This window comes from Pistacia vera, unplaced genomic scaffold (genome assembly GCF_008641045.1).
Source record: "Pistacia vera cultivar Batoury unplaced genomic scaffold, PisVer_v2 Contig33, whole genome shotgun sequence".
NCBI classification, from domain to species: Eukaryota; Viridiplantae; Streptophyta; class Magnoliopsida; order Sapindales; family Anacardiaceae; genus Pistacia; species Pistacia vera.
This window is the reverse complement of record NW_022196146.1, coordinates 181526-197356: the sequence shown is the minus strand read 5'-3', so window position 1 is coordinate 197356 and position 15831 is coordinate 181526. Positions and strand designations below refer to the sequence as shown.

At 37.8% G+C, this 15831-nt stretch overlaps 1 protein-coding gene across 1 annotated transcript in view; it reads right to left on the bottom strand.

The window, feature by feature from the left end:
• LOC116137538 (trafficking protein particle complex subunit 8-like) overlaps positions 1 to 14783 on the bottom strand; it is a 28332-nt gene extending 13549 nt beyond the window's left edge. Inside the window, exons 1-16 of the mRNA XM_031423237.1 lie at positions 14490 to 14783; positions 13985 to 14079; positions 13482 to 13581; positions 13279 to 13383; positions 12948 to 13110; positions 11551 to 11671; positions 11343 to 11405; positions 11142 to 11222; positions 10935 to 11029; positions 10696 to 10846; positions 9292 to 9378; positions 9071 to 9190; positions 8869 to 8997; positions 8683 to 8780; positions 8466 to 8589; positions 7007 to 7114 (exon numbers count right to left, since the gene is read on the bottom strand). Of these exons, the coding sequence (XP_031279097.1) occupies positions 7007 to 7114; positions 8466 to 8589; positions 8683 to 8780; positions 8869 to 8997; positions 9071 to 9190; positions 9292 to 9378; positions 10696 to 10846; positions 10935 to 11029; positions 11142 to 11222; positions 11343 to 11405; positions 11551 to 11671; positions 12948 to 13110; positions 13279 to 13383; positions 13482 to 13581; positions 13985 to 14079; positions 14490 to 14652 (1803 nt within the window). The 5' untranslated portion in view covers positions 14653 to 14783. The remainder of the gene's footprint in view (positions 1 to 7006; positions 7115 to 8465; positions 8590 to 8682; positions 8781 to 8868; positions 8998 to 9070; positions 9191 to 9291; positions 9379 to 10695; positions 10847 to 10934; positions 11030 to 11141; positions 11223 to 11342; positions 11406 to 11550; positions 11672 to 12947; positions 13111 to 13278; positions 13384 to 13481; positions 13582 to 13984; positions 14080 to 14489) is intronic.
• Between the last annotated feature and the right edge of the window lie 1048 nt (positions 14784 to 15831).

The following is a 15831-nucleotide window of genomic DNA, read 5'->3' as shown; positions in this document are numbered from 1 at the left end:
AAACTGATGTAACATTACTCTTCTATCAACACATCATATTGAACATTTATTGAATTGACATTTAGTATTCACTCTTCCATTAATTTATACCATGTCAGTTTTTATATAAGAATTTGTTACATAATTTCTAAGTCTAGCATTAATTCTCAGGAAAAGAAAATATTTTATTTATAAATAAAATATTTATTTTTATTTAAATATGGAATTTCAAAATTCAAAAATTTTTAAATTTAAAAAATTTCAGACCGGTCAACGCGGTTCAAAACGCCAGCGAAGAATTTGCCCCACGCTTTCAGCGTCACTGCCAGCGCATGCAAAATGAACGGCGATCTGGCAAACCTGACGCAGAAAACGGCACCATGACGTTACGACGGTTTCAACGGCCAGAATATGCCTAGATTGGCGGATTTGGCAGATCGTCAACGCTGAGCGCTCGGCTGGTGGTGATGCTAGCGGCTGACAGAAATTCACCATCCGGTGAATTTGATTAGCATTGACTGGTTTGAAGATTTTTGAGTTTTTGAAATTTCTTAAAATTTTAAAATATTTAATCCTCAATATTTTAGTAAAATAATTATTGAATTATAAAATAATTTAAATTTAAATAAATTGATTTAGGGCTAAAAGGGAAATCACAATAAAGAAGAGGAATTTAGGCATTTAGCCATCCGTTACTAGTTCACCAAGCCTAGATATCCCCCAGTTCCACTATAATAAAATAAAAGGTAGAAAAAATTTTGGGCAGAATATTCAAGAGCAACAAAAAGTTGGTCAAAGGTTTGGTGAAAAGACAACATAAGTTCATATAACTTCAAGCTCGGTGAGACAGTAAATAATTATAAATCAATCCAGAAGCTCCAATCTGAAGAGACTTTCAAGCAGAAAAATGGACAACCATTTACCAAAATTGGAGATAATGGTTTGAGAATAAAAGGTAAAAAAATATATAACTTCATTTAAAATACCGTCACCTTCATACCTCCTGCCACACAAATGGTTGATTCTTTGTATTGCTTAGAGATAAGCTTTGACTGTAGCTCCAGCCAGTTACTCCTACCAGTAGACAGTGATGGAATAATGTCCTCCTCTAACGAACTCCAAACTTTCTTAACACTAGCCTAAAATGTTTGAAAAGCAACAATAAATTTAACTAAGAGTCTTCATTTAAACCACTTAAAATATTCATTCAAGCAAACAAAAGAACAAATAATCATTGCTTCTAGTCAATAAATTGGTTTCATGTTTCTTACCAAAATAAAAAATTAAAAGGGGGAAAAAAAAAAAAAAAAAAAAAAAAAAAAAAAAAACTCTGGGTTCTCTAAAAATGGAGCAGAAATCATTGCTTTAGTTTATTCTTAACTGTAACAAAAAGTATAGTTACAAGCTGATACGAACACCTGCAGATTAATCAATTGACAACCAACAACAGTAATTCTCACACAAAATAGACCAACATACAACCAATCACAACCAAAATATATCAGAAACAGCAAGGGCAATCCAACAATATTTGTATTAGTCAAATACTTGAATAAAACTGAAGCAAATGCAAAATAGAAAGCTGAACATAAACCCTGGCGTTTCGAGGAGCCAGGAGCCTCCACTATTTTATCAACAAAAGTCCAGGTGCTTGATAATACTCTCTCCCTGAATATATACTAATCCTCTTTCCACAATACCCTACACACAATTTGTGTTCTCCAACAGACTCCTATCCATGACAACCTATTCTTTGTGGTCCCTACTCCCTTAACACCTTTCTAATGTCTTTGTGCCCTTACGGTTGTAGACTTTATGCACTGCTGGTTATCAATACCCCCCCTTGAAGAGCCCTGTCCTCAAGGTGAAACTGAGGAAACTGCATTTTAATTACTTCATATGGTTCCCAGGTGGCTTCAAAATCAGGTAAGTGCTGCCATTTGATGAGAACTTCTTAGACCCATCTAAGAGAGTGCGCGAGAGAGATGACTGTGTCTGGCTGAACCATTAATTCCATGTCTTCAGAGAGGGATTCTGGTAAGGGTTGGATAGGTACCGATTGGTGTAGATCCTCTTCAGCTGCGAATATGGAAGACAGGATGTACGGGCTGTGGGAGGCAAATCCAATTTATAAGCCACTGGTCCAAGCGTTCCACACAGGGTAAGGACCATAAAAAGGGGACTAAGTTTTTCATTCACTTTCTGGGCAAGTGACTTAAATCTGTAGGGTTGTAACTTCAGGAAAACTGAGTCACCAGGCTGGAAGCAGTCATCTCGTCGATGGAGGTCAGCATGTGTTTCATGCGAGCTTGAGCCACGACTAAATTGTCCTTAAGCTCCTTAACATGGCATTGCGGGCAGTTATTGAACATTGACATCTTCCCGGTTGAAGGGCCGTCTGTGAATTTTAAAAGGATGGAGGGGGCGCGTCCATAGAGGGCCTTGAAGGGAGTCATGCGGATGGAGCCATGATAGGTGTATTATACCAGTATTCGGCCCAAGCAAGCCACAGGGCCACTGTTTCGGATGAGAACTACAGAAACAGCGGAGATACGTTCGAGGCACCGATTGACACCCTCGTTTGCCCATCGGTTGCGGATGATAAGCCGAACTGAATTTCAGAACGGTGCCGGCAGCCTTGAACAACTCCTGCCAAACTGACTCTATAAGAGTTGTCTCTGTCAGAAACAATGGAGTTCGGGAACCCGTGAATCGGACCACTTCCTTAACGAATATGGCAGCGACATCCTTTGCATTGTGGGGTGACCAAGACTAAAAAAGTGGCTATACTGGTCAGGCGGTCCACAACAACAAAATAGGATCAACTCCCTTCGAACGTGGCAGTCCCCCGATGAAATCCATAGAGAGATCCTCAGAAACCTGTTCCGGAATGGGAAGGGGCGGAGGAGTCCAGTAGGTTTTAATGATGACTGTTTATTAATTTGACAGGTGACGCAAGCTTTAATGTAGTTTGTATGTCTCCCCGGATGCCCTCCCATAAAACTAATGCAGATATCTCTTGTATGTTCTGAAGAAACCTGAATGGCCTCCACTAGGACTCTGATGGAACTCAGCCATATTTTGGACACAAATCTAGACCTTTTTGGAATGAACAGCCTGTCCTTAAAATAGGCAGCCCCTGCGGAGAAAGTAGTTGGGTCGATGGAAGCATCCTGGGAAGGTCTTGAATGATTTCCCTGAGTTTCGGACTGTTTGTGCCTCCGAGGCCATCTCCTCATATCTGAAAATTGTACCGTAGATAAGGCTGAAAGGTGTGCCAATTGTCCCCTCTTCCCTTCTTGAAAGAGCGTCTGCCACTCGGTTGGAAGCCCCTGGATAGTACTGTATTTCAAAAGTAAAACCCATCAGCTTGGTATCATTTGTGTTGCTCTGGAGTTTTTGATCTTTGGTCCGTTAAAAACTGGAGGCTGCGCTGGTCAGTCTTGATTACGAATTTTCTGCCAAGTAAATAATGACTCCATTTCTTGACTGCAAAAACAATGGCCATCAATTCCCGCTCATAAACTGATTTTGCTTCGCTGTGGGGAGAATGCCTTGCTGAGGAAAGCTATAGGTCGAGCCTGTTGCACCAAAACAGCCCCAAGACCTCTGCCGGATGCGTCGGTCTGAATTTCAAAGGGCCGTGTGAAATCTGGAACTGTCAAGACTGGTACGGAGGTCATGGCTTCCTTGAGCCTATCAAAAGCTGATTGAGCTGATCATCCCAATAAAGGAATCTTTTTTTAGTAACTGAGTAAGGGGCTGCGCGATTGATCCGTACCCTTTTACGAACCTCCGATAATAACCTGTCAACCCAAGGAAGCCCTCAGTCCTTCACATTCACGGTCGCGGCCAGGATACCATGGCTTCAATCTTTTTCGGATCTGCCTCTACTCCTTTTTTTGAAACCATATGACCAAATATTCAGCTTAGACTGGCCAAACGAGCATTTTTTCTTGTTAACACCAGCTCGTGTTCCTGCAAAATCTGAAAAGTTAGTTGTAAATGCGGATGTGTGTGGATATGCAGGGGCTATACACTAAGATGTCATCAAAGAAGACCAGGATGAACTTTCGAAGAAAAGGTCTAAATACTGAGTTCATTAAAGCTTGAAACGTTGAGGGTGCATTAGTGGTCCGAAAGGCATCACCAGGAACTCGTAATGCCCCTCATGTGTGCGGAAGGCTGTTTTGGAACATCAACCTCCGCACCCTAATTTGATGGTACCCTGACTTAAGGTCCAACTTTGTGAAAATGGTTGCCCCGGCTAATTCATCAAGTAATTCTTCAATGGTCGGTATTGGAAACTTATCGGGGATTGTATATCATTTAGGGCTCGGTAATCCACACAAAACCGCCAACTCCCATCCTTCTTTTTAACTAATAGGACAGGAATAGCGTACGGGCTCACACTAGGCTGGATAATTCCCGCAGTCAACATTTCCAACGAGCCGCTCGATTTCATTCTTCTGAAAGTACGGGTATTTGTATGGTCGGATATTGGGTGGTTTGGACCCTGGTTGAAGTTCTATGGTATGATCCTGAGCTCTACGGGGTGGCAATTTAGGATTTTGGTCAAACAATTGGGGATAACTATCTATCACCTCTAATAAACCCGGGTCTATTTCCTCTTGCACTGTCTCTTCCTTCATACTGGCTCCAAACTCACACATAACCAGTTCCAGTAGCCTGTACGGATCGGACCATCGCTTTCAGTGAGACCTCAGTCTTTACCAATAAGGGATCCCCAGCAGTATCACCCTCTCCCTGCCCAGTTAAATTCCATGTTAACCTCTGCCAATTAGCGCTTACATCCCCCAAACTACTCAACCATGTTACTCCAACACCACGTCGGCACCTCCTAATTCGAAGGGAAAAATCCTGCTGTAACTCAATTTCCTGAAGCTTCAACCTTACTGCTTTACAAATCCCTTTTCCGAATGGTACACCCATCCCCAACCATTACTCCAAAAGGCCTCCCTCATCCACCTTCAGCCCTAGCTTCTGGACGACCTCATGGGACACAAAATTGTGGGAGGCCACCAAAACCACCACACTCTCATTCCCAATCTCCCCCTTCAATTTCAAAGTTTTCCCGATGAATACCCACGATGGGTTATCGAAAGAGCTAGGGATTTACCTTCACCGATGGCTTCTTCGTGTTTCTGTCTCAACTTCCGGTGGGTTTGGGTCTTGTCATCCAGAGAACAAAACTTGCAGAGATCTTCTTACCCTGTGATTTGGTCCAAATTTTTCGTCACACGCGAACATAGTCCACGCTCTCGCTTGTACGGATTTCGGATCGGAGAGTCGCCGGAAGTTGTCGTTCGGCTGTTGGACCCCACAGACTCAGTCGACTTCTCCCTTCGCTCTGAAATCTTGCTGGGATTTGACGAAAATGACGATGGATCTGGTGGTCTGAGTTGGCGTTCCACCAGTTGGAACGTAAGGTGTTCTGGGGCAGACTGACCCGTGAATAAGGTCCCCCTTGATCATTTGATTCTTAATGGTTTTGGGCCTATTTTGCTCTAAAACAATTTTTCTACTCTATGGGCCTGGTCCATCAGCCCAAACAAGGAAGTTGGCTGACTTAGTCTCAATTCAGCTTTAATTTCTTCTTTTAACCCATTCGAAATATTCCCTCAGAATCTTCACCCAGATCCTTCAATGGTGCCGCGTTAGTTTCAAACATTTCCCTATATTCGTGACTGTTCCATCTTGTTTCAAGGCTAATAAGCCTCATATGCCGACCCTAAATGATGGACGAAAACGATCAATCAATGCTGTTTTGAAGGCTTCCCACGACTGAAAAGGTGCTCTGGATTCAACCCATTGATACCAGCAATGCTCTACCCTCCATGCAAACTGCTGCTGCTTCCACCATTTCTGTCTCCTGATAACGGTTGATGGTGAAGTAGCGATCTGCTCTGAATGACCATCCAAATGGATCTTCACCATTAAAGTGGGTAACTCCAACTTTCGGGTGTTTCTTTCGTCTTTCCTACTGTCTTCGCGATCTGTTTCTCTTCACTACTGGTGTTTGGTTTCCTGCCGATGATGATGATTTTCTCTCTCCTGTTCTCTTCTACCTTCCCTCTCTTCTCTCATGCGCAATAACTCCCTCATTTTTGTCATTCTTTACACTACCCATGTCAATTTTCAAGGATTCTATATCATCCTTTACTGTGTTCATCTCTTTCTCCACACTATCCATCCTATTCTCATTTTGGATTTACCATTCCCCAACGGCTCTGATACCAATTTGATACGAACACTGCAATTAATCAATTGACAAAACCACCAACAGTAATTCTCACACAAAATAGACCAACATACAACCAATCCACAACCAAAAATATATCAGAAACAGCAAGGGCAATTCCAACAATATTTGTATTAGTCAAATACTTGAATAAAACTGAAGCAAATGCAAAATAGAATAAAGCTGAACATAAACCCTGGCGTTTCGAGGAGCCAGGAGCCTCCACTATTTTATCAACAAAAGTCCAGGTGCTTGATAATACTACTCTCCCTGAATATATACTAATCCTCTTTCCACAATTACCCTCACACACAATTTGTGTTCTCCCAACAGACTCCTATCCATGACACCTATTCTTTGTGGTCCCTACTCCCTTAACAACCTTTCTAATGTCTTTTGTGCCCCTTACGGTTGTAGACTTTATGCACTGCTGGTTTATCACAAGCCAATTTCGAAAAAGAGGCATATAGAAAATTCTAGGTTCTGTCTCAAGACAGGAAATCCATATATTAAATTTAATCCCTTTTCCACACATCATCACAAGATTGTCAGCTAAGACAGCATAAGTCAAAATCTATAACCATACTACATATTGTTTACAATCTCTCTCTCTCTCTCTCTTTCTCTCTCTATATATATATATATATATATATATATGTATACTGAACCAATTAAATGGAAGTATCTAACCAAGATAAGACAGAGAGAAAAAGAACTAAAAGCAAAAGATTAACATATCCAGATAACAAGTATAATTCAACTTACAGCTGCCGCCGATGCATAAGTTCGATGATCTTCAAAAAAGACCTTAAGTGATGAAATGTTGATAACAGGCAACTGAAGTTTCAGTACCTCAAATGTTTTAGCAGTTTTCTACATCATCAAAGAAAATAGGGAAGTTAGAACCAACAAGAAACTGATTCAAGACTACTACAAAAAAACCTTCAGAGATTATAACAGATGAACGCTGAATGGCTGATTAAAAATGAAACCCCAGACTGTATTTATTAAGCAATTAAAATTTGGTTTTGAAAATAAAAAGAAGAGGTTAAAGAGAATTTGGGAAAATTATTTAGTACTGTTGAAGAAGTTAGTAAAGTTTCCACCTTGGGAATCTAGAACCTATTTCCAATACCACCATGGTATATGTATCTATATAAAATCATGAATAGCAAAATGATGAGATCCTGAGCTGCAACTTATCAAATACACTACAATCTAGCTACAGTTCCAATCCAAATCACAATCAAAACAAGGAATCTCTATATTAATGGCAGCAAACAGTACATCCGAATAATATACCCAGACCCTGTTACAATATTCCACAATTGAGAATCCAGCAAATAAGCTAAGTATAAAAGAGAAAACAAAATGATAATACTGACTTCAAGGGTCAGTCACCTCCCCGTCCCATTCTTAATCAACTTTTTCAATGCCTCTCCCTTTTCCCTTCTTCCCCTTTTATTCCCTCCTGGCACCTAAGTTTACTCCTAACAGAATTTCTCCTCTCTCCAATCTCCTCAGGCCACCTGTCCCTTCATAACAAATTCTTCTAACCTCCTAAATGTCAATTATTCCCCTGCTTCTTACCCCACTTCTTTCTACGGTAAACCTTTCCCCTTGGTTGCTCATCACAAAACATCAAAATGTTCTGCACTAATGAAGAGAAGTCAACTGATTCCAAATTACAGTACTCCCGGACAAGCCCATAGATTAAGTAATTCATGTACAGGTACTGTAAAATAATTCAATCAAAACTATTACATGAGATAGATCTTGTCAAAAATAACCAAATTGGCCAAAGTGATTATTGTCAAAACTATTACATGAGATAGATCTTGTCAAAAATAACCAAATTGGCCAAAGTGATTATTGTTTATATTGTACAAGGGAAAAGCTGGAGAAGTAGAGTTGATCAGAGACCCAGCATCACTATTCAACATAGGGAAATATATAAGCTCATAAGATGTAGAATTGAAATCATATTAAGGTAAACTGAAAAGGCTACCCAAACCTCTCAGCATAATGAAAATACCAAATATAGTCTTGAAACATTCAAAACATACTTACCATTCATCAGATGCAGGATTTGAAAAGTTGGATTCCTGCAAACCCAACAGAACCAGCAGGACTGGAAAAGCTAAGTTTGTTCTACGAATTATGCATTTACCTTCAATAAAAATAACTATAAATCAAAGAGAAAAAAGGTAGAGCTAGAAGTCACCTGAACAATTTGAAGAAAGTCCCTCAGGTATAGCTCTTGTGTTGTCTTGGACTGATGACTACAGGCCAGGACCTCTAACATGTGTGCAACAGCAACATCATACATTCCAAGAAAAGCATACCACCTATGTCAAATGAGTTTTACCATGAATATTCAATCATTGTAAACCCTTCAATTGCCAGTCATACGAAATCTAAATACCAAGTGCATAACTTACTGTCCAATGTGAAAATGGACATGATCTTTGATGTGACTCCATGTAGTTCCTTTATAAACAGAAACAGCACTTCGATATGTACGAATTGCATGTTTGATCTGCAGACAATGCAGCAAGAAATGTTTTCTAAAGATAGAACATTCAAAGAGCCCAAGATATGTTTTTTTGCAAAACTGGTATAGGTACCTGATCACATTTTTTATAGCGATCGCCAGAAAGAACAAGATGAAAACCATATTTATGTAACATTGGTGGCTTTGACAACAAATAACAATAAGATGCTTGCTCCAGCATAACAGCCGAATGTAAAGGTTCCTGGCATATGAAACTTGTCAGGCGCAAATGATGTATACTTCACCAGGGTTCTTTCCAAGACATGAGACATTACCTCACTGCAGATGCGAAAGTAAACAGTGGCAGCCTCTTTATTCTGATCTCGTGTCCTTAACATCTCTACCCACCAAAGACCACACCGTGTGGCATTTTGCTGACCAGATGACCCAATTTTCTGCATGAATATCTAATCAATGTCAGATATGACTTGGTGGCACAATTCATACATGCTAGATAACTGAATAATAAGACAAATCAACAAAGAACTATACATACCAAATAAGTACTAAATGCATTTTCCATGCAATACTCTGCTTCCTTTCTTGATTGATCCAACATGAAGTATGTAAGCCCCATCATTTCCTGCAAGAATGGATGAAAATAAATTATGTACATTCTAACAGGAAATTATTCACATTGAAAAATAAAAATAAAACTCACCAAAAAAAAAAGGACAGAGAAAAGAGCGATAGACAGATAGGCAAATCAAGAAAATAATAAATTTGTCTAAAAACAGCATGAACTGTAGAAGCATGCCAGACGTTCCAACACACTTTTAGAAACGGTACATTTGATTAACATTTAAAAAACTCAGAATCTAAGAGCCATCACAGAGATTTAGACCCAATATATATAATTTATTGATACGTTAATATTTCTTATCAAGAAAAAGAAAAGTTCGTATTGGTTTCTCTCGTATAATTAAGGCTAGTGAATCTGAAAGAGGAGTTATCTTTCCCTTTCAGATAGGGAAATGAACCAGCAGTCCACTCAGAAATTCAACATATTATAGGAATGAAAAATTTCAAAGAATACCAATTCTGAAACTAGAACGGACTCCCCAATCTCTATATATATAGAAAAAAGACAAATCCCCAAATTCTTTTGGAAACCGAAGCCAAGAGAATTGCTAAGAAACAAGAAATTTCTGTTAAATGAAAGTATTTACAAAAGGCTGAAAAAAAGAACAGCATTTAACCATCACCACCTCCCAATTATGGGGAATAAAAAGGAAAATATACCTTTAAACTTAGGAAAATCACTTACCTATAATCTTAAACTTTTGGGCTGATTAGCAACTTACAATGATATAACAGTCAAGTTGACCAAATGAACTTTGTTCGAATCCTCATTGCATAAATTAAAGTTATATAAGTGTATTTGTTGTCTGGTTTGTTGATGTGGACGTGGTTGTGGTTGTCTTTGATTCACATGCCTTGAGTGCAAGGGGATCCATTGGAACTTAATAAAATTGTTATGCTTTTACCTACAAGCTTAAGCTTTTTGGTCAAATGGTAACTAAATAGTAGGAAAAAAAATAGGTTCTCAGGAAATAAGAAAACCCCCTTTATAAATGTGAAGAATCAGTAACCTCTCTCTTAATGCAATGACAAAGCTTTGTCAAAATTTAACATTTCTTAAAAAACTCCATAATATCCAAGAAAACTATCAACTAAAAGACAATCTAGTTTATAAGCTGGCACTATCAAAAACTCCCATCATAAATCCTTGGTGAATGTGATACGCAGGTTTCTAAATACACAAAGAGAATCATCAAAACTCTGTAGCATTAAGACTTCCAATTATAGCTGAAGAAACGCACAAACCAAATGCAGTATACAGGATGACAATTATGACTACCAACGAAAACAGCAATCGTGATAAAAGGATAGAAGCTACCTGCACACCAGCATAGCGCTTCCAGGCTTTATCAAGCTTGTAATCTGTGGAAATTAAGCGATAGTTTGACAATGCAAGTTCATAATCTCGTAACATGAAGGCATAGTCACCCAACATTCTAATCTGAGATTCAATGGAGCTGAATGTATACCTTCAACAGTAAAATAATAAACTAAATTAGACGAGCACAAGAGAAGGAAACAAGAAGCATGCTGTAACATGTGTGTCTCAAAACATACATAGGACCATTGGAGGAATCTAATGTGTCTTCTTTTCCTTTTCTCCACCATAAGTTTTTAATTTGGTTTCGAAAACCTTTCCTTGTAGCAGAGACCTATTACAACAAAATTTAACACAAAAAAACAAAGATAGATAAGGAAACAGTATCACACTACAATATATTTAAAAAGAGAGAGAGAGAAAGAGAGAATGTTTGAGACAGCTACCTGTTGGTTTAGTAAACGTATCTTTTGCTCCATGTACGGAATAATGTGTTTAGATGATAATTCTTGCATTAGATCTTTTATCTGTTTCCAGTTTGTACAAAGTGAATATCTTGGTCAAAATCCCCAACATGAGAAAATTTTTGAATCATCATTCTTGAATATTAGTTGAGAACACTGCATAAAATAGTGAAAAGAATTTACCTCATTAAAATCATCAATGTTAAGGAAACAACCAAGACGCTGACTAGGTGAAGCATCAGATTTCTGTCACAGAAGACATGAAACTATAGCCTTAATCTCGCTTACTTTGTCCACTATGTAACACCCACTCTAAGAATTACATAATATACAATACATGCAAAGGTTAAAATATAAAATAAAGAAGACCACAGTCCACAAGAGTACTTACATAAGAATCCCAAGGGTTATCTTGATGTTCTATTTCGCCATCATGAGAAGAATTAATGCATAGCAAATGGCAGTCATTAGGGCCAAATGTACTTCTCATCTCACTTAAGACTTTAGTTGCCCTGGACGCAAGAAATGAGTTTCAAAAAATTGTCAACATTATGAATTCGAGTAGCATAGCTTCTTTTCACTACAAATATTTGAAAAAAAAAAAAAAAAAAACTGTTTCACGGAATAATTATCAGCTGAACAGATACAAATATGGGATGTTGTTTCTTATCTATATGACGTGGAAAGAAAGCAAGACTAAAAATAAATATGCATATTAGATCCAACTATCTTCTACCATTTGTTGTTCAACACGTTTTATTATCCTTGATCACAAAAACATTACTAAGGACGACTCTAGAATTTTTATATTACTTTTTTAATACGTAACCAATTATGGGATATATCACTAAAAGATCTTCATTCCTTATCAATTTTACACAGTCATTTTATTTTGCTCAATTAATTACCTTACTGGTTTCTTTCCAGTTTTTCCTAATTTTGCTCTAATTATTCTAGATTCACGCTTTCCTCGAGAATATCCAGTTACCAAATTAAAATTTCTTTCCAGTTTTTCAAATTTATAATTGATTTTAAATTAACAGATATCTTCTTCCAGATAATCAGCAATTCCTCCTTTTCCATCCTTTTTTCTTCAAGCTCAGCATATTTAATTTAGAAGCAACTATAATCTCCAAAGAATTACCATTTCCCTCAAGTCAGTACCCCACTTAGCTTTTCCTAGCACAGCTTATCACTGAAACTCTTCCATTAGATTACCACCTCCTAATTTCAGCATGCCCCACTAGAACTCAAGGACAATGTTCCATGTACCTGACAATGATTTGACTTCACTTTTTTGTTCGCTTGCAAGCACGTAAACCATCACATAAGATAAATTACATATACAAAGTTCTATAATCCACTCTCCCTTACTATTTTTTGAGCTTCCTTGCTACTTACTAGCATAAATATGTTCATTTGTTATCTTGCAATCCAAACATCCTTAATCCCTCTCTTAATACCAGCTTCCATATGATAACTTTGTAATTGCTTGAGCTTCTTTAAGGTCCTTCCACCCTCTTTTTCAATACAATTACTCGTCTCATAGGTGATTCTATTTCTCAACACTAATTCCTCACTATGCTCAGTATATCATAAGTTTATCTTTTCAGCTTCAACTGTCATTTAAGATCCAAAACCCTTTCTTTTATTCTGTACCAAATCTATATATGAACATATTAAACTGTTTAGCCTCACCAAAACTTGACCACATTTACCACCATCACTATATCATACATATTTCATGTAATAGTTTCAAGGATTAGAAGATTGGAAAGACCACTATACTTCTCTGAAGATCCATCTTGACTATCATGCACCAATAAATAATGCTTCATAATCTTTGGGTCCATCGCACCATCATTAAGAAGAGAAGGCAACTTGTTAGTGTTGAAAAGATCAACAAATTTGCTGATAGGCTGTTCATCCTTAGAAGAAACAACCAGAAGACCTGCACATTATTTTGAACAATAATATGTAAGATTCCATCCAAAAAATACTTATCCAAAACGAAAAATAACATTTTGATTAACTAAAATCCCAGAAGGAAAATGGATCACAACTGTTAAAGAAATTGTAGGACATGAAAGAGAAATCCAACAAATTTCCAAATGCTTACATGCCACAGGATGGTCAAAAGCTTCATGGTCTGAAAAGGACACTGAATGTATGAGCTCTTTATTAAAAATCTGAAACCAAGATGGCAAAATTTCAGATTCAGACCCTGCAGAAAATAGCCACCAACTCAATTAGCAAAGACTCCCTAAATATACTCAGATACGATTAGAGAAAGGGAGAATATAATATGATAATATTACTCACTACCAACTACATTATTAATTTGAGGAGGATCTGAACCCAATTCAGAAAAGTCTTTCTCCCCAGCCTGGCCAATAACTTGCTTCAGTCGCTCCTTTGACACCTAGTGAACCAAAACATTGTCAGATAAAGAACAAAAAGAACACCAAAGGAAGAATGAAATTCCATCCATGCATTATTCGACATCCACAATGAAGATTTGGTTGATGAGTTTTACGTCCTTCATTGCTAGTTTATTTCCTAGCAAATAAAAATACAATAGGAGATGCCCATGACTGTGGAAACCCAACACTGCTTCAAGTATATTTTCATAACCCCTTTCTATCTGCATTGTCTATCTCCTAATTCATCTTTTATTTCAATTTTAACATCCCTTATTTACATACTATTGCACTAGATTATCTTTAATTTTTTCCTAAATAAATAAACAATGCAAATACTGTTGATCAGGCCAACTCATAAAATTAATTTCCTCAAGAAATTGATAATTTAATGAACAACAATACCTCTAAATTCGGCTGCCGAATATCAGACTCATAAAACAATCGTAACTTGAACTTATGTAGCCTGTAGGGTTGATCACTTGCAGTCCTTACCGGCACTGCACCATCAAAGATCCAAACACTTCAAATTCTACTCAATTAACACGCAAGCACACACATAAATACACATACACATAAGCTCGATGTCCATACAAGCACTGCACTGTCAAATTCGAAGATCCGAACACACAAATTCTACTCAATTAATACACACACATGAACATAAAGCTCAATATTCGCATAGACACCACACCCTCAAATGTTCAAAGATGCTAACACCTCAAGTTCCACTCAATTAAGCATACATACACACATACAATTACATATACGTAAACATATGCCAAAACAGATGTCCGTACTGGCACCGCAAGGTAAAATTTCAAAGACTCAAACCCCTCAAGTTCCACTCATTGACATACATATTTACACAGAGAGAGAGAGAGAAAGGTCAAGGGATAGAGAAATTGACCGTCGATGTTAGTGAAGTTGCAGAAAGGCGAGAGCGTCTGGACCAAAGAGAGGCCATTCTTGAGGCAAGACTCTTCGACGAGAGGAGTACGGAGTACCATGACGACGGGCGTGATCTCGTCCAACAGCATTTTGCCGAGCGGCGTGGTGGCCGGATCCACCATCTTCTTCCACTTTATTGGCAGCGGCGCGTGAGAGTATCGATTCGATTTGATTTGGCAGATCGGATCTTAACCGTCTGGTATGAAATGGAGTCAGGAGAATTAAAGAGAGCATGTAATGGATGTAAAATGTTTGAAGCTTCGTGCGTGTTAAAGCAGTGCGGCCCATTTTAGTATTAATGGGCAGAAATTAAAGAAACGGGCAGGTAACTGGGCTTTGAGGCCCATTTTGGTATTAATGAGCCGAATAATTAACGAAACGGGTAGATTACTGGGCTTGGCCCGTTAGGTTAAGAGTTACGCACAGCTTTTTGGGATGTAATTACAATAAACCCCGTCATTATGACAAAATACTCGATTCTTTTTTTTTTTTTTTTTTTTTTTAAACTATGGATATTGGGCTGCCAAAATCACCAATAGACAGGTTTTAGATTTGAGCAATGCTACAGTTATCGAAAAAAATACACCGAATTCACGTACCGACATATGTGGCACCATCTGCTTTCTTAAAAAAAAATTTCATAATTAATGGACAATGATAGTGCCACATTTGTCGTGCGTGAATTCAGTGTATTTTTTTTCGATAATTGTAGCATTTTTTTTAGATTTTGGATAAAGGAGGCACAAGATGCTAAGGTCAAAAGTAAGAAAATTCAAATTTTCCAATGTATCTCAATAAAATTCAATAATGCTACAACACCGATTAATCTATCAATTTGTTGACCGTTACGTGACATCCAAGTCAGACGCGATTACATTGAACACTATAACTCTTTTATGAATAAAGACCGTCTAACAATTATGGATGCTCATTCATATTGATGAGACCCGATATACAATAGATGGCCATCCACCAATTTGAACAAATTGTTGTACAAAAATAACAATGGATGGGAGTCCATTTCCTATGGATGGGCGTCCACCTCGAATGGACGCTCGTCCATAATTTAAAAGAATAAGAATGGACGTAGGTTCATATTATATGGACAGACGTCCATTTTCATTTGTATTATATAGCTCGGGTTGGCCTGACACTACTTGGAAAGCGATTTCTAACTAAAACTTTTTTTTGTAAATGAAAAGTCAGAAAATGTCATTATGTCAAATATTATATAGGCACTTGCACAGATTTTTCACTTTATAAAGCTTTTGTGTTTTTTTTTTTTTTTTTTTTTTTTTTTT